Source organism: Oculina patagonica, chromosome 13 (genome assembly GCF_052425735.1).
Source record: "Oculina patagonica isolate OP01 chromosome 13, crgOcupat, whole genome shotgun sequence".
Lineage (NCBI taxonomy): Eukaryota > Metazoa > Cnidaria > Anthozoa > Scleractinia > Oculinidae > Oculina > Oculina patagonica.
In genome coordinates this window covers 33,602,733-33,621,919 of record NC_135770.1, presented here as the reverse complement: position 1 = coordinate 33,621,919, position 19,187 = coordinate 33,602,733, and the positions used below count along the sequence as shown (strand labels likewise).

Below are 19,187 nucleotides of genomic sequence, written 5' to 3'. Positions count from 1 at the left end.
TGAATTACCTCAGTTATAGGAAATTAACGATACGCTTTATTTTATTTATTTAAAATCCATCGCCCTAAACAGAACTTTTCGACAATTCGCATTAATTTTATTATGCGTAAATTTTGTTCACGTTGGTAAAATGCTTCGTTATATTCCTATAATAAGTTAGAGCACTTTCAAAGAGACGACAACGCACCTCATAACTTAATTAAACTGATAAGTTGGTTCAAAAATGTAAAAAAACAGAGTATCGCGCTTTGCTAAAAACTTACGCTTTGTTGTACATTGATACTCAACACACTCAGTACAGTCTGCGAGTAGGCTCGTGCGCTAGCGGCGTGTGGCTTCCCGCCACACAGTTAAGGGGGTCCTTCTTAACTACCAATTTCTTGCTAAGAAACACTTCTGACCTTCAACTTTTGTAAACTAAACCCTTTACGGATAAGATTTTTGCACAACTTTGTTCTATTGAAGAGTCCTTCAAGATTTTCAAATTACGGCCATATTGTTAAAAGCGGGATTTAAAGGGGACTAGCAGTTCCCACTTTTAAACAGGAATGACCGTCAACTCGTCTTGATTCAATCTTCTTTAATCAACTCTACCTCAGGCGTAGAACCTTCACTTACAATGTTGTTCTCAATTCTCTGGTGTGTAAAGCAGCTCGCGCCCTTTTATGATAGCCAGATTCTTTAACTGTCAATCTCTGTCAAACGCCAATTTTGATGTGTCTAAGCTTACGTAATGACTTGCGCAGTTAGTTTTCGTTGAAGTACGACTGCGCGTTTAAGGTATACCTTCGAGCTATTTGCGATGTCGAAAACGCTTTTCTTTCCAAAATTTCGTTACGAACCAAACGTGAACTGGCCAAAATAAAACAGCGCGAGCTATGTAAAAATTACAAACATTGTTTTTCTACAACAAAAACAGTTACAGGTAATACAGTTGTACAGTTAGAGCCGAAAATAGGTTTTCTTGTTAACAAGTTCAAACAACAACTTTTCCACTAAAATCGAAGAAGAAAGGGCGTGTTATTCGGTAACTACAGTCCGACCCCTTTCCATAAATGAATACTAAGTTGTTTACGAGTTCAGAGCAGTCGTTTGTGCAAGCCGAATTTAAAAGAATATTTGCGTACATGGCTGTTCAAACAAGGATGTACAAAAAGGTGGATAAACATTGTACAATAGTTAAAAAGGTTCTTTGTCCTTACAAAACGTGGAAATATAAGGTCAAGGTTTCCTGCTAGAAAAATATCACCGAATACAAGTGTATAAAACAACTTAAGGTCAGAAACAAGTTATTCCAGGAAGAATCCGTGGTTGACCAATTTAAGGTCAAAAAGGTTAAGATCTATTTAATCATAAATAAGCAAACAAGTATGTCTTTTGTTCTTAAACAATGGTTGATAGTGTAGGTTACCTAGGAATGAGTAAATATTATGAATTTAGTTTGTCGTTCAATAGTCGAACAAAACTGTTTTCCGGCAACTAACTCACAAGAAACCTTGACTCTCGTTACAAAAAAAACACACACTAGATAAGAAAGATAACTTCAACCAAAATTGCACTCAATTCAAACATTCCCAAAAATCAGTAAATAATTGATATCGTAATCAAAGATGAAATAAGTGTTTAGTATATAATTGATATCGTAATCAAAGATGAAATAAGTGTTTGATGATAAAAATAACTTCACAAAAGGTGTCAACGAAAAGAATGTATTACGCGAAAACTTAAAATTGTTATGCAAAATAACCGTTCAAAAACATCAACTTTTTATGGTTTAACATTCCTCCACGCTTAGATGAAGCAACTCCTGTTGCTTGGTTAACGTTTAATATGAAAGAAAATAAGAAATGAGAACGAATCGAAACCTAAAAACATCGCAAACGGTGACAACAGCATTATGGTGATATGCTTTTTGTCGTATTGTCTTTTGTTTTGTTTTGGTTTTGTGTTTTGTTCTGCTCTATTTTGTTTTGATTTTTTTCATTGTTTTTGTTTTGTTTTTTTGTTTTGTAATTGTGTTGTGGTGTTGATTGCCTTCTAACAGATCTTTTTAGTGTTTTTATGAATGAAACATTCTTGATCATCATAAGACGCAAAGCCGTTCAATTATGCATTCCACTCAAATAAGCAACTTATCTGGAGGTTTAGGATCTCGTGGCAACTTATAATAATAAGGAGGCGGAGAGGTAACGGAAGAACGAACTTGGCATTCACGCTTGGGGGCTTTACTTCTTGAACTTGGAAGAACTTTAACCACGGAATTAAATTTAATGGAGTTTTGAACATGGTTCGGACGAATTTGGGGTACCTTACCAGTGGATTTCGTAAGTCTATAATCGAACGGTGATAGAGCAGGGGTGTGACGTGGCAGAATCTTGGCGAACCCGTGACCAGTCTAGCTGCGATATTCTGTATTCGCTGGAGTTTCATGATGTGTGAGTTCGGAAGACCATATAAAAGGCTGTTGCAATAATCCACTCTGCTAGTTATAAAGGTATGAAGCAGCGATTCAGCAGCAGGACGATTAAATACTTCCTAATTCTACGGATGTTGTAAAAGGGATAGAAAGCCGATGAACAAGTTTTGTTGATATGACCTAATATGTTTATTTTCGAATCAAACCAAGTTCCCAGGTTTCGCACTTCCTAAGATGGAGAAATTCGAGAGTAACCAATAGACAAGTGAGTCATGTTACCGACTTTTTGGAGTTGTTGTCGAGTTCCAATCAGAAGAAATTCTGTCTTATCTGAATTCGGTTTCAGATGAATTCAGATGATAATTTGGAGAAGGTCCTGGCGTGAGAATGCGTATCAGCGAAGGTTGAAATGGATCGTTGAGTATTTTTTATGATCGCGTGTTGATACATTATTCTATGACGCAGTATAAAATGATTCATTTCCCTTTAATTGCCTTCGGTCAAACGTATTTACTTGGTGGTTGCGAGCGTTCGCCTGATTGGATTGTAGCCTCCACTGTGTTAATAGTTCACATCGAATCCAAAACAACACCGTATCGTTTCTGAGGAAACGAAACAAAAAGTGGTGAAGCTAAAGAGTTGCTGTCATTACAGACACAAAAAAGTTGATGGGACCCATAAGATCGGTGACACGTACATGAATGTCGCCGGCGTGTTTTTAAACAAAAAGAGGAAATAACATAGAATGTTAGAAACTGCTGCACGTTTCACAATACATGACAGTATTTTAAGTCTTAAAAAGCCATTTTATAACTATACGTTTGTCAGTTTTTGGTCATATGAACATTTACGTACCTGTTTCTGATTTACGATGAATGATTCTTGACAATATTCACAGTTAACTTTCCTCCAAGAACATTCATTTGCCATGTGAATCTTCAGGTCTTTCTTGGTGAGTTTCTCTGTACAGCCTGAGTTTGGACACTTTACCACTTTGAATGGGCATTCCGACTCGTGTTTCTTCAACAAGAATATACCAAGAAATTAAAAAAAAACGCAATAGTTATGCGAAACATGACTTCGTAAAATGGTTAGCTTTGGCCTTCTCGAAGCAAGGCTGAAGGGAAAGATGCGTTATGCGTTATTTTAACTTCAATCTTGTTTCAATTTTCTTTTTCTTTCTCTATCCATGTTCAATTTGTCTCTCGTGAAGTTTGTTTGTTTTGTTTGTCTGCTTGTGTTTACTGTTTCAAGCGCTCCTTTAATGTTCGATTTTATGAATACAGACAGAACAAACGCCAAAAGAAATTCCAACACTATTTCAATCACGTATTCTAATTAAAGGTCAAATGAACAGAAATTTCAAAATGCCATTTTAACCAATCAAACACTCAAACTATCCATTGTTGAGTGAAATTTAAAGAAATTTTTGCTTTCCAAGCCTTAAAGCGCGAATTACAGCAAAAATACGAAGATTTCCGAAGGATTCACGAAAACGTTTTTGAATGACTGCGCACTGAAATGGAAGGAATGGAACGAGTTTGTGTCGTCATAATTGGTGTTTTTGAAGACGACCGCAGACCGATTCCGCAGACCGCACTGGTTGTCAAAGTTCGAGGCAAAAGAGAGCTTAAGCAACGACGACGGCAACGTCGACGACAACGTCTGGAGAAAAATGAATTTATATTTTACTTGAGTTGGCTTGCAATTTTCCGGTCGTATTCTGCATATTAATCGCTTTAAGAACTGGCTCCCGCTGAATATTCAAAGAGAGCGTTCAACCCCAAATAGAAAAACCAAAAATTAGCCGTCGTGGCTAACGTTGTCCAAAATACGCAGAATTTGGTCATTTCACGTTGTTGTTCTGCAGAGAACGGCTTTTAAGAGGGTGCTAATGGGGTTAACAGTTAACTGACAATTGGCAAAAAAATAGTAGTTTACTGATAAACGAAACGTTAATAGTTAAGTGACATTCTATTAATTATACTGAATACGATTGTTGTTGTTAATAAAAGCAACAAAGTTTTTTCTTAACAGCAAAGCTATTTCGTGACATGTACCTGTCCCGTTGAGTGACCAGGTGACATATTAACTGATATTATATGCGAAAGGTACCAGGGTCGTACCAGGCACATGTTGAACTCCGTGATAGCGTGGAGTGGGGCGTGGTCAAAGTTATTCTTAGTTTTTTATCAGTTGATGACAAAGGATCGGCATTCGAACGACACAGAGGTCGCGTACCGTTTGACATGGCAAAGCCCAATTCAATGGACATGGCTTGTAAATATTTGGTCGATTTCATGGAAAACAAACGTATTTGACTTAAAGTTGTTACCTACAAACACACCGAACTGCCATGGGCACTAAAATGGCGGTCACATCATGCAAATCAGTGCTTGACATGCGCACCCATTACAAGCCCACTGAAACATTTCAGTACACTTATTACTCCTCGTGTCACCCAACAGGAGTTAAGAAAGATTTTATCAAAGGGAAGGCCTTAAGACTGCTTACAACAAATTCCTTTAAAAACAAAATTTAAGGAAAAAACAAGCACTTCCAATCACATCTTATCGAGAGAAGTTTCCCAGAAAGCCTAGTCCAAAGAACACTCGCGGAAGTTAATTTTGAAAACAGGAAGCAGGCCCTCCAACCAAAACTTAAAACAAACGAAAAAATCTTGCCTTTTGTAATACTAACCAGCAGTACTAAACACAGTCCAAACTTGAAGCAAATACTCATGAAAAACTTGCATTTAATAGAACAACAACCATTGCTCAAGAAAATATTCAAAGAACCTTCCCTAATATTATACAAAAGCGGTAGGTCTCTCAAAGATATACTCGTTGTTATGAACGTTCATAGAAAAGGAACTTTTAGATATCGTTTTGTTGACATTTCATAATTTAATAATTACAGCTTTATTTAGTTTTCTCATCATTTTTTGACATTTTATTGTTCGTTTATTTAATCATTAATCGGAGCGTGTTATACCATGTGATTTAGCTATCAATCTAGTTTAAAAGCCTGTCGCTTACATAATCAACGCAGTCATCGGAGTATTTGAGTGGAGTATCGAAGTCGTAGGAGTTAATTGGGAGTTTATTTGGAGTTTATATCGGAGTTACCTCTTTTGGAGTAGACTGTTCACAGCCCTCTATTTTTTCGTATTTTTTCGATCGAATGAGCGCGGGGAAAGAACGGCGAGAGAACTGGACGCGAGCGCAAAACGGAAGAAGCAAGGGGGAGGGGGGCGGGGAAGCTCGCTTCGCTCGCCGATTCTCTCGCTTTTTTGCGTTGAAAAATAGAGAGGCTGTGGACAGTCTACTTTTGGAGTTTATTCGTTTACCTTTTTTACGCAGGATCAGACGTGAGTTACCATTGTACATATTTATCGCCTTTTTTGCTTTTCCTGATTTCTATTTTCGCTTCTAATTCCTTTAGCCTTGTTTCTGATTACGCAATCGTAATTTGCTTTGTAGTTTTCACCGCATATGTGCATAGCCAGAATAAAGTTCATGATTTTGTATTGTACACTGTGGTTGACACTTACCGTTACCTAAAGTACATGGGTACCCGACAGTGAAAAGTCTGGTGAGATCGTCGAAAGGAGGTAAGCCGTATCTATCTACTTAAAACACGGAGCTATCAACAATGCTAAACGGCCGAGATGCAGAAGCACCAAATACCAGCGGAACTAAGGAGACCGGAGCTAGGAGCAAAAGAACTTTCAAATTAACACCGAAAGCCCTGCAGAACGCAATAGACGATAAACAACGGGAAATTCGTAAATCACGTAGAAATCTCCTTAGTGTTACGCAATCGGTAGAAGAGTTGAGTGATGACAGCGAATTTGAGACCGTAGCAAGTGACCTCGCAGTAGCACAGGCGGCCCAAGTTCACTGCGTGAATTGATTGTTTATAAAGTGTAAGCGAACGTGACTCTTGGCTTCGAGCGTTGTTGTGTTACAAAGATGCGATTTATAAGGGTTTGTATGGGAACTTGGCGATTTTGATTCAAAAGGTATAAAATTAAATATTTTACAAATAAAATCGACTTACCTTGTTTCCATGTTGTGTTCTTTGTTGTCTGCCTGCGTCTCAGGTCGTTTCAAAGCGTTTTATTTGTAAAATATTGAATTTTAAATATATCCAGGATCGCCACAGATTATCTACTGGACGTGTTTTAAGACACAACAAGGTCAACAAGGACAACAGGATGCGAGCTTTGTTTTCTTTCTGGTTTCTTTGGACCGAAGGTCGACGCGCGGCTGAAAAGCGCAAAAGCACATTGAAATGTATTAAAAGGAAGGGTATCTGGCAAAAGAAATCAAGCACCGACTCGCTTGAAGCGAAGGAAATTATTTTCTCGATTAGATTCAATTTCTTGATAACCTGGAGTTAGAAAAACATGGAAGGAACGAGAACCCTGGCGAGCTGGGATTTCCCATGGCCAGCTATTTTGCGAAGCAGAGTTTGACACCTTTTGACGCCTATTTGTTGATGAAATATATGTTAGAAAGGTTTGTAAAACTCAGTACAGCTCACTTTATGTTTTCACTACAAGACCGGCAGATTATGAGCTGCGCGAAGGATTTTTCTTTTCTAATATTTTTATTGTGTTGCCAAGCCAGGCTGTTTGATTTGCAGCAATGTAATGCCACTGTAATGTGTCGCTTCCTTCGACGCGTGTTCTATTTTCTTGACTCAGTTGCGCCAAATATTCATGTGGCTTCTAGGAAGCTATTTACTTTTTCGTTTAATTCGTAGAAAACAAGTAATAAGTTTAACGGCTTATGCAAACCTTCGACTATCAGTTTGTTAGACCGGTCAGTTCTGGCACGATACCAACTAAAGTTTGCGACATCGCATTTAATTTTTTAATTCGAGACGCCGCCAAGCTAATGCCCGGGATAATTGTGAGAGTATTTTATCTGAAAATCGGAGTTCATAGCTCCTGTTAATTTACCAAACCAAGTGCTTAGTGTGTCACTGATATGGTACATAGCGCGCGACGGAAAACGTTCGTTTCCGCTTTACTCACTCTCGGCCAAGAGAGATAAACGGCGTATTTTTTTTTCTTTCTGCAAGCCGTGAATAAAGTTAGGCCCAGGATGCTTAAATCCTTGAATGATGTGGCGTAAACTGCGAGAGTATCTTATTTTAAAAGCGGAGTTCATAGCTCAGTTCTTATAATTTACCAAAACCAAGTGCATAGTGTGGGCATAGCGCGCGATAGAAAAGCATTTAAAATGCAAGCGCTCGTCTCTGCTTTACTTATTCCTGTCCAAGAGAGGTCAATGGCATATTTTCTTCTTTCTGTAAGCTGTGAATTTCCGCTTAGTTAATAGAACGAAGCTTGTTTCATTCGAATTCGAGTTCTGTACTGTACACTTCGCTGTTCTAGATTTCGATCGACAGAGCAGGAATATTTTATGTCAACAGACCTCGCATCATGTGACTCCAAATTCGAGCAATGATTGGATAACTGTTTGTTTTGATCTGCGGATCAAAACATTTCCAAAATTGGACATTCGTCTGAACTGAACAAAGAGGTTCCCGCAAAAGACAAGAAAGAGGATCAAGGAAAGAAAGAGACAATTACTAAATACTGCCCCTTTCACGAAAGCGGCGCACACAACTTATCGGAGTGTAAAGCCTTCGCGGCAAAAACCCTAGAAGAACGAACACAGTGGATAATGGACGCGCGCCTCTGCTTTCGCTGTTTCAGCAACGCCCATATTGCGAGTGAATGCAACACGCCTATACAGTGCACGATCTGCGGGGACAAGCGCCATATTGCCCTCCTGCACAAGGAGAGAAGGCCACCCCCCAAACCGGAAAGCGGATCAATTAACGCTAAATGTACTGCACTCTGTGAACCAACAGGAGGCGTGTCCTGCAGCAAAATCCTACTGGTAGATGTCTATAGCAAGTGTAGTCCACATCTCACCAAGCGTGTCTACGCCATTGTCGACGAGCAGAGCAACAGTTCTCTCGTCACCAGCGAACTAGCTGACGACCTCGGAGCGGGTGGCCCCTCAGAAAAATACTTCCTATCCACGTGCAGTGGAGAGAGAGAGAGAGAGAGAGGAGAAATACGGCCGACGAGTAGCAGGCATCACAGTGCGGTCTACCAGTGGAGTGGAGTTTGTTTTGCCTACCCTCACCGAGTGCGACACCATCCCTCAGGACAAGCGCGAGATTCCAACCCCAAGCATGGCGAGGACGTTCCCGCACCTGTCGGCCATAGCACAAGAAATACCTCCCCTAGATGAGACTGGTTAGAGAATCGAGAAACGGCCCGAGAGGAGCCCCCTGGGGACAGCGACTAGCCCTTGGATGGACCATCAGTGGTCAGATGTGCCTCGACTTCCCTAGTGGTCCTGCGCACATTCTCGCCCGCCTCACAAATCTGTCCACTAATACATGGAAAGAGCAGGAGTCCGGAGACAAAAGCTACGAACTAGTACCCTGTCTAAACCAATTCAAGGTCACAGATCCCCCTTTGGAGCGCGCCGCTGACAGTATCTTCACGACAGTACGAAGTGACAACGAGCCCAGTCTCTCTCGCGAGGACCGCGCCTTTCTAGAGATAATGGAGAGAGGGATACACAAGAACGCAAGTGGTAACTGGGAAATGCCCCTGCCATTTCGGGACGAAAATCAGACCATGCCGAATAACCGCGCCCAAGCGATGCAGCGTCTACAAGGACTTCTGAAGACGTTCACCAGGAAACCTGAAATGAAGGCAGAATATTTGGAGTTCATGGGCAAGATAATTGAGATAGGCCACGCCTCTTCGGTCCCACGTGATGACGCCCCGCCTCCCCCTGGACGTTCCTGGTACTTACCGCACTTCGCAACGTACCATAACACCAAGCACACCATCCGCGTCGTGTTTGATTCGAGTTGCGAGTTTAAAGGAGTTTCGTTAAACAAAGTGCTCTTACCTGGCCCTGACCTGATGAACAACCTCATTGGTGTTCTAATACGCTTTCGCAAGGAGAATGTTGCAGTGATGTGTGACGTAGAACAAATGTTCCATTCATTCCATGTGGACCCAGCACACAGAGACTTCCTTCGTTTCCTGTGGTTCGAAGAAAATGACCCGTCGAAGCCCATCACAGAATTTCGCATGAACGTCCACCTGTTTGGTAACAGTCCGAGCCCAGCGGTCGCCACGTATGGACTTCGCAGAACAGCGGTAGATGACGAGGAGGAGTACGGCGAGGAGGCCAAGAATTTCATATGCCGCAATTTCTATGTCGATGACGGTTTGGCTTCGCTGCCAACCGCGCAAGGAGCAATAGACTTGGTGAAAGGTGCACAAGGCACCCTAGCCACTGCTAAGCTACGACTTCACAAAGTCGTCTCAAATTCAGTGGAAGTCATGGAAGCCTTTCCCGCTGAAGATCGAGCGAAAGATGTGCGTGACCTCGACCTGCGCAGCGATAGCCTACCCGCGCATCGGTCGCACGGAGTTTTCTGGGACTTGGAGTCAGATGCCTTCACCTTCAAGGTGTCTTTGCCAGAGAAACCATTCACCAGGAGAGGAGTCTTGTCTATCGTCAACTCTGTGTACGACCCGCTTGGTTTCGCGAGGGAGAAAGATACTGCAGCAGCTAGTGCTCATGGGAGAGCGGAGAGCGGAGAACAAACCCCCCTAGCCTGGGACGACCCCCTTCCTACTGCGATGATGAACCGGTGGACGCGTTGGAGAGATTCTCTTGTGGAGTTACAACACCTGTCCGTTCCCCGCTGTTATCACCCAGAGGAATTTGGCACCGTGATCAGAGCGGAACTACACGCCTTCTCTGACGCGAGTCAGGACGCTATTGGAGCTGCAGTCTACCTCTGCCAGTTCAACGAAGCAAACGAGATGTCCACGTCTCTTGTGTACGGCCAAGCCAAAGTAGCCCCTGTAAACCCTACAAGCATCCCACGACTGGAATTGTGCGGAGCAGTGCTTGCAGTTCAAGCAGTTCAGAGGGTTGTCAAAGAAATTGACATGAAGATCTCCGAAGTGACATACTACACTGATTCGAAAGTGGTGCTAGGCTACATCGCGAACGAAAGCCGTCGATTCTATGTCTATCTGGCCAACCGAGTTTAGCTTATCAGAAGTCTGTCCACCCCGGAGCAGTAGAGATATGTCGAGAGCGAGCAGAATCCGGCAGACTTGGCCACGCGCGGAGTACCACCTGACAAGTTAATGAATCGAGCTGGCTTAATGGCCCAGAATTTCTCAAGAAACCAAAGAGTATCCCCCAAGAAGATGAGATGTTCGCACTCAGCGCAACTGATCCTGAAGTTCGCAAAGGAGTCCTTAGCGCTAAAGTTACAACGGACAACGGTGAAGAGTCAGACCTTGGAGCAAAAAGATTCCAGAGGTTTTTCTCTCCGAAGTCCTTGCAGCGTGGAGTCGCCAATCTTATCGTTGTAGTCAAAGAATTCAAACGCCGTAGAGACTCCAAAGCAAGAGGAGCTAATCACAGGAGTGAGGCGCCTAAAGTACCAGGAAAACTCAGACCTCCAACAGTCGAAGAGTGGGATCAAGCTCTGCGCATCATTATCAGTACCACACAGAGAGCAGCATTTACCGACTTGTTGCGAGACACCAGAACGGAGCCCTAAAAAAGACAAGAACTTAGAGTTTTTGAAAAACTGGAGACCAATAACATTGCTAAACACTGATTATAAAATCGCCACTAAAGCCATTGCAATGCGTCTAGAGAAAGTATTACCAAAGATTATTCATCCTTGTCAAGCAGGGTATATAACAGGCGCGTAGCTGAGGTTTTAGGAAGGGTGTTCGTATTGACAGGAATATTTATTAGAGGGTTATTAAATACGAGCGCCGAAGGCGCGAGCCTCTAGGGGGGTCTGGGGGCATGTCCCCAGAATATTTTGAAATCTAGAGGCCCGGAAATGCTATTTTCAGCATTGTGCACGTCAATATTTCACTTATTTTTAGTCATAACAACAATATTTCCGGCGTTTTTTAACTTGATACATTCATACATACATACCGGCTTAGTACACTAAACGTTTTACAAAAGCTTGACTTGTGGTACAAAGGCATCTCAGGGTAAAAGCTTAAGCCCCCCAGACCCCGGCTCCACCGTCAATGTACTAAACGCAGCGTCAAAGCGTCAATATGCACTAAATACACGTATCACCTGGGTCCCCCGAAATTGTATTCCCCGCCTTTCGTCTATTGATACTCCATTTAACAAATCCCGAACGCCTGTTAATTAAGGAAATATTTTTCAACGATGGGATTATTTTGACTACATATAATACTAGGTCACTAGGATATATTGAGGCCACTTACTTACTAATTTACTACAGGACTATTTGTAAAGCAAACTTGACAATTGCATCATCCTCGGGTGGAGGCCATGAGAGCCAGTGAGGAGAGCCCATTCTCCTGACAATTTAATACTTTCCCGATACTTTTTGAGTTTTCTTGCAGGGTAATTTAAAAGCTGCAACACTCAGTTTGTTTTCCATTCCCCCACTATTTGCTAATTATACCTAATCGTACCTTTTTGGTACGCTGCGGCGGCATATCAGGCGAGTTTGGTCAAGCCATGGTTCGTATTTTGGCGAGACCAAATTAAACGAGCCTGATATGCAGCCGAAGCGTACCAAAAAGGTACGATTAGGTATTTACCGTACCCAAATTCAGCCTAAACTCCGGTTATATTTATCGCTCTGTTGATGCCATGCTTGCAAGGTACGTACTGCAAATTGTGTTGACTAGGTCTTCAACACTTTTACCAAGTTCTTCTTCTGCCTTTTTTTTTTTCACTCGTTTGTTTAGAGTTTCATTCTCTAAATTTTCAAGATCAAAATTAAGCGAAAAATTTAGAAATTCCGACTCCATTTTTCAGGCTGAATGTCTCAGTACTCATCGGCAAACATCGCGCAATTGGCGTGCGCGCTCAAGTTTAGTTTTGGCGGGAACGTTTTTCTCTTTTTACGACCGCTAAACATCGCTTAATATAAATTACGAAGTTCTGTTTTATTGGTAAACCTCTTTTCAATTCATCGTACAGTAACACTTCTTTACTTCAAAGTGACCGTGATATGGTGGCATATCCGGTCAGTGACTTGATATCGTAGGATATCAGGACAGTAGATCGCGCTTCTGATTGGCTACTTGTGAATTTGGGTAAGGTAAAAGCTGAAAATCAACAGTTTGTGTTTTCAGTCCTCCATTATTGACCTCCAAAGGGGGTTCGTTCGAACCCCTCGAACCCCCCTTCCTACGCGCCTGTATAAAGGGTAGATATATTGGAGAATGTATAAGAGCTATTTCCGATATAATGTCGTTCACAAAACAAAGAAATATGCCTGGTGCAGCAGTGTTCCTGGACTTCGAAAAGGCCTTTGACTCTATTGAATGGAATTACTTACAAAAATGTCTTGAAATATTTAAATTTGGTCCTCAACTCCAACAATGGGTTAAAATATTCTATAACGACATATCTAGTTGCGTACTCAATAACGGTTTTGCAAGTCAACACTTTACGCTATCCAGAGGCGTGAGGCAAGGATGCCCTTTGTCGGGATTACTTTTTATTATAGGTATAGAAGTCTTAGGTAATGCGATAAGACAATCAGCTACAATAAAAGGTATTGAAATCACACCCGGAAAAACTGCGAAGCTTGCTCAGTATGCTGATGACACCACCATATTTGTGAAGGACACTCAATCGATAATCAATCTGTTTAACCTTCTAGAATTATTTGAACGTGTTTCCGGCCTTCGGATAAACCAGACCAAGTCGGAACTCCTTTGGTTAGGATCATGGCGTCTGCGCAAAGATAAAATCTTGAGCTTAAAACTTAGTGAAGAGCCGATATATGCGCTCGGAATTTATTTTTCTTATAATGACGAACGCGCAATTGAAAAAAACTTTTATGATAAACTCGGGTCGCTTAAAAAAGTTCTCAACATTTGGTCATCAAGAGACATTTCTGTTTATGGCAAAATTAATATAGTCAAAACACTTGCGCTGTCGAAACTCACGTTTGTTTGTAGCGTGCTGGAAACCCCTTATGGCTTTACGGAAGAGGTCAACAAAATTATTTTTAATTTCATTTGGAAGTATAAGCAGCCTAAAATAAAAAGATCTACGATCATCAAATGCAAAGAAGAAGGAGGTCTAAATATGACTGACTTCACGGTATTCGATAAAGCTCTAAAACTATGTTGGGTAAAGCGCTTATGTTCTACAGATGACGCACCATGTAAAGCGATACCAATTTCACTGCTATCAAGCGTAGGTGGCAAACTAATTTTCGAGTGCAACTACGATGTCAAACGCATAAATCTAGATAAATCGCTTCCGAAATTTTACAACGATGTAATAACTTACTGGCAAGAGTTATCCAATAACCTACCTAAGACGAAGAGTGACGTATTAAACCAAATTATATGGAATAATCAGTTTATAAAAATAAATAAAAAGTCAGTGTTCTTCCAAAACTGGCACATCGGCGGCATAAAAAACGTATCCAGTCTAGTAGATGAACAAAAAAAAAGCGTTCTGTCTTTTCAGTCCTTCCAACAGAAATTCCATATAAACTGCAACTTTCTACAATACTACGGGCTTTTATCTGCGATACCAAGTGCTTGGAAAGAGCTTTTAAAATCACAAACCGGAAACCCCTCCTCCTCGACGCCAAATATAGAAAACCTAACGTGTAAAGTCATAAATCATCTGTTGATTAATGGAAAAAATCTTCCTCCACCTACGGCAGAAAAAAGACTCATCAAGTGTGGTTTTGATCCATCGCAACGTCGCAAAATATACTCACTTCCCTTTGCTGTAACAAAAGAAGTTAAATTATCTGTGTTTCAGTTTAAATTAATACATAATATTCTTAACACCAATAGTCTTCTCTACAAAATGCAAATTATCGATTCACCTACTTGTCCATTTTGCCCTGATACAGAGCAATCCATCTCTCATTTATTTGTGCACTGTTCATTAGCTGTATCTTTCTGGAACGAATTTACCGAGTGGTACCGCTCACAATGCAAAGAGCATAGCGTGCAGCCTTGACAGAAAACGAAATATTATATGGCGTCTTAAAAGGCTCATCTTCGCTTCAAACAATCAACCACCTTATACTCGTTGGCAAGTATTTCCTGTTTATCTGCGCTAAAAATGACAAAAAATATCAATTTGCGGATTTTGTCGTCTACGTGCGAGAGAAAATAGATCTCGAAAAGTACATCGCCTTACGTGCAAATAAACTCGCCCATTTTAATTTTAAGTGGAAAGATTTCTTTTAAATAATTACCACATCATCGGTAACATGTCATTCTTTTTGTTGTTGTTTTTTGTTGTTGTTTTTGTTTTGTGTAACTTTTTAATTAATTGTCGTTTGCAGTAAGTAAGTAAGTTAGTAACGTAGTGTGAATAGTGTTTTGTATTGTAAGCTATTAGGGACGAAGTGTCAGTAATCAAAGATGTAAAAAAATAAAGGAACCGTTGTATTTCAAGTTAGTAAGTAATTATTTAAAATGTGTCTCGTTGTATTAATGTAATTAGCGTAATAAATTGTATTGTAAGTAAGAATTATATTTTAGAAGTAGCCATAATTAGTTATCCTTATAATTAACAATTATTATTTTTTTTCCTTCTGAAAGTGTACATGTAAAAATTACGTCTCTTGTAAATAGCCCGTTGTAGATATGTATTAACTTTGATCTGTAGTACTTATGTAACTAGTGTTGTGTGTAAATAAAGTTGCATTAAAAAAAAAAAAAAAAAAAAAAAAAAAAAGAACGGAGCCCGAGCTACCGAGAAAAGACCAGCACAGCGCAAAGAAATCCCTCAAGGGCTCACACCTGTACCGCCTGGACCCATTCCTTGACAGCTACGGGATACTGCACGTCGGAGGCAGATTAAGAAGAGCGGAGATGGAGTACGGTGAGAAATACCCAATCGTGTTACCGAAGAATCACCATGTGTCACAGCTAGTAGCGAAACATTACCACGCCCAGGTGCACCACTAAGGAAGACAAATTACAGGAGGAGCCATTCGACAAGCAGGATTCTGGCTTATTGGAGGTCACGACACTGTATATAGCGAAAGTCGTCAGAGCTTGCGTTCCCTGCAAAAAAACTCAGAGGACCACCGTTAGAGCAGCGCATGGCAGACCTTCCGCCCGATAGAACTGAAGCCTGCCCTCTCTTTACTAACGTGGGCTTCGATGTTTTCGGCCCCTGGACGGTAAAGACGCGCAAGACTAGAGGAGGAGCCGCAAATGCTAAGCGCTGGGGTCTGGTGTTCACGTGCCTCAGCAGTAGAGCTATCCATATGTAGAAGTCCTAGAGTCCATGGATGCCAGCTCCTTTATCTGCGCACTAAGGAGATTCTTCGCACTACGAGGCCACGCTAAGCTTCTGAGGTGCGACCGAGGTACCAACTTCATTGGAGCCAAAACCGAGCTTGGGGAAGCAGAGTCCGAGCTCAACGAGGAGAAATTGGAGAAATTTGTTACGGAGTACGGATGTAAATGGGAGTTTAACCCTCCCCATGCATCACATTTTGGCGGTGTGTGGGAGAGGCAAATCAACACCATTCGACGTGTACTAGACGCCATGTTCGCCGAACTAGGCACAACCCAGCTGACACACGAGCTTCTAGTCACGCTTATGGCCGAAGTGGTAGCCATTGTTAACGCCAGGCCGATATATGCGTTGCCGTCCGACCCAGATGACCCACAGCCGCTGTCTCCAGCGATGTTACTCACCATGAAAACGCGCCCAGCTGGACCCCCTCCGGGTCAGTTCCTACGCCCTGACATCTACGCGCGTCGACGCTGGAGGCGAGTTCAGTTCCAAGCGGAGCAGTTCTGGACGAGATGGCGACGAGAGTACCTTCAGAGCCTGCAACCCCGACGGAAGTGGACGGAGACAAAGCGAGACCTGAGTGTTGGAGATGTCGTCTGTGTGCGAGACGAGTCGCTGCACCGCAATGACTGGCCTCTGGGACGAGTCGCTGAAGCAATGAGAAGTGAAGACGGCAGAGTGAGAAAAGCTAAGGTAGAAATTATCAAGGACGGAGAGAAGAAGGCCTACCCGCGCCCTATTAAGGAGCTTATCCTGTTACTGACCGCGGATGGAGCAGATGACCTTAACCGATAGTAGACTGAACTAAAGGACGAACTGTACCTATTTTGCAAGGATAAGTATCCTTGGGCGAGGAGTGTTATGAACGTTCAGAGAAAAGAAACTTTTAGATATCGTTTTTTTGACATTTCATAATTTAATAATTACAGCTTTATTAAGTTTTCCCATCATTTTTTGACATTTTATTGTTCGTTTATTTAATCATTAATCGGAGTGTATTACACCATGTGATTTAGCTATCAATCTAGTTTAAAAGCCTGTCGCTTACATAATCAACGCAGTCATCGGAGTATTTGAGTGGAGTATCGAAGTCGTAGGAGTTAATTGGGAGTTTATTTGGAGTTTATATCGGAGTTACCTCTTTTGGAGTTTATTCGTTTACCTTTTTTACGCAGGATCAGACGTGAGTTACCATTGTACATATTTATCGCCTTTTTTGCTTTTCCTGATTTCTATTTTCGCTTCTAATTCCTTTAGCCTTGTTTCTGATTACGCAATCGTAATTTGCTTTGTAGTTTTCACCGCATGTGTGCATAGCCAGAATAAAGTTCATGATTTTGTATTGTACACTGTGGTTGACACTTTTCGTTACCTGAAGTACATGGGTACGCGACACTCGTGAAATCGAAGTAAGGAAAATGGCTCAACCTCGTTCCCAGGGCTTTTCCCTTGAATTTGGAGCGGCAAGAAAATCCAAGTCCTGGGAACGAGGTTGAAAATCGCCAATTCGCTTTTTTCACGATCCCATAATACACCTTGTTTACCCCCCAAAAATTTTTGCATAAGCATTGTTTTCAATTTCTCTTGGGACGATTGTACCTCATTGTAAATCCCAAGAGAAATTGAAAGCAATGCTTATGCAAAAATTTTGGGGGATAAACAAGATATTATGGGAAGGGTGAAAACAGCGAATACACGTGCGTGAGAGTCATGCATGCCTGTCAATTCATTTTATATTACTGATGTGCTGAAGTAAAGAAAATTCGGGTTATGACGCAATAATTTTCGCTGAAAGACAATGAAAGTTAATAGATAACTAAAATTAGTAGTTAACAGACAATTGGCCAAACAATAGTAGTTAGGGACTGACCATTATATTTTGGAAGGGGGGGGAGGATGAGAAATATTGAAAAAAATTGTTTGCAGGGCCTAAAAAGACAAAATAAATTGTCTGCAAACACGATACGTATAACAAAAAATAGTTAGAATTTCGAAAAAAAATGTTTGTAGAGGTGCATAAACTAAAAAAAAAGTTTGCAGAGAAACATTTTTCATCCCCCCCTCCAAGAAAATAATGGTCCGTCCCTTAACTGACAATTGTCCCAAAAATTAGTAGTTAACTGACAATTGGGTACCCCCATTAGCACCCTCTTTAAATTGTACCAAGATTCAAAACGCACGGGCAGAGTTAACGCACGTGCAGATAATTGTGCTAAAAAACGTTAAATGCTATTGAGAAAGAACAATAGAGATTCCTGATTTGTTTTCATACCAGCGTGCATTCTAAGCTACCTATGTCTCACATGATATGCAAAACGACAGCAAACAAAACTTAAGCTATTTTTGAGCTTTAGCAATTTTATTTAAATAATGTGCGTCTCTGAACAACAACCAACAAACAATCAACTGTAAAACGTCCGAACAGAACGAAATTACTGCTCGAGATGTCACCAAACACATTTATTTAAATTCTAAGGTGCGATCTGGGGAATCGGTCTGCGGTCGTCTTCAAAACACCAATTATGACGTCACAAGTTTTTATTTCCGACAATTTTCCGACAAGTTTTCTGAGCGCTCTACGATTATGAAGGCCTAAAAAAACATTTTTCAACTTTTAATATCTCTGCAATGCAGTGCATGTCCAATTAATTTTAAAACTTCGGGATATGTTTATTTAGCTCTGAATTAACACATGGGCAATGTAATCTTGCGGCGGCACGTACAGAAAAAGTCAAGATATCATACCTCCACAGCACGCACTTCTCCCGTCCATGGACATCCAAAATGAAGACACTTCACGGTGAGATCCAGAATTCTGCGATGACAAGCGGCATCTGGAAATATCTGGAGAATAAAAGAACGTTAGAAAAATTGGGCACAGTGGCCTAATAGTAGCGCGCTGAACTTCGGATCGAGCGTTCCAGGTTGGAGTCCCGGCTCGGGTAACTGTGTTGTGCTCTTAGGCAAGGCACTTTACTCGATGACAGTACCTCACTCTACCCAGGCCCTAGCCTCCTACGCAGTCGTTCTTCTCCCCACGTGGGGAGGAGTAAAACACGATCGCCCCTAAGAACGACTGCGTGGGAGGCTACCCAGGCCCCGGTTGTTCGAAAGGTAACGCTATCCACCCAATAAATTACTTTATTAGTGATATTACTAGTTGTACCTATCGGTAAGTGCCAACGAGCGAAGAACAGATATTGAATGAACAGATATTGAATGGTTTTTGATAGAACTATATTTTGAAATGACCAAAATATGGTAAATTGTATTTTAGGTAATATGCGAAAAAAGTGCTATTTCTCTGGTGTTCATAAATGACACAGGCTTGATAGCCTGCGTAGCAGGCGCCGTAGTTTCCAGCGCGCGTATTCTCGCGATCGCGCATTCTT

General features: G+C 41.4%; 2 protein-coding genes across 2 annotated transcripts in view; one reads left to right on the top strand and one right to left on the bottom strand.

The window, feature by feature from the left end:
• Positions 1 to 19,187, bottom strand: part of LOC144635173 (uncharacterized) — a 59,681-nt gene that overhangs the window by 23,884 nt on the left and 16,610 nt on the right. The window contains exons 3-4 of the mRNA XM_078494249.1: positions 18,541 to 18,639; positions 3,272 to 3,436 (exon numbers count right to left, since the gene is read on the bottom strand). Coding sequence (XP_078350375.1) covers positions 3,272 to 3,436; positions 18,541 to 18,639 — 264 coding nt within the window. The remainder of the gene's footprint in view (positions 1 to 3,271; positions 3,437 to 18,540; positions 18,640 to 19,187) is intronic.
• Positions 9,186 to 10,532, top strand: LOC144635607 (uncharacterized). The gene has a single exon (XM_078494696.1). The coding sequence runs from the start codon at positions 9,186 to 9,188 to the stop codon at positions 10,530 to 10,532; it is 1,347 nt and encodes a 448-aa protein (XP_078350822.1).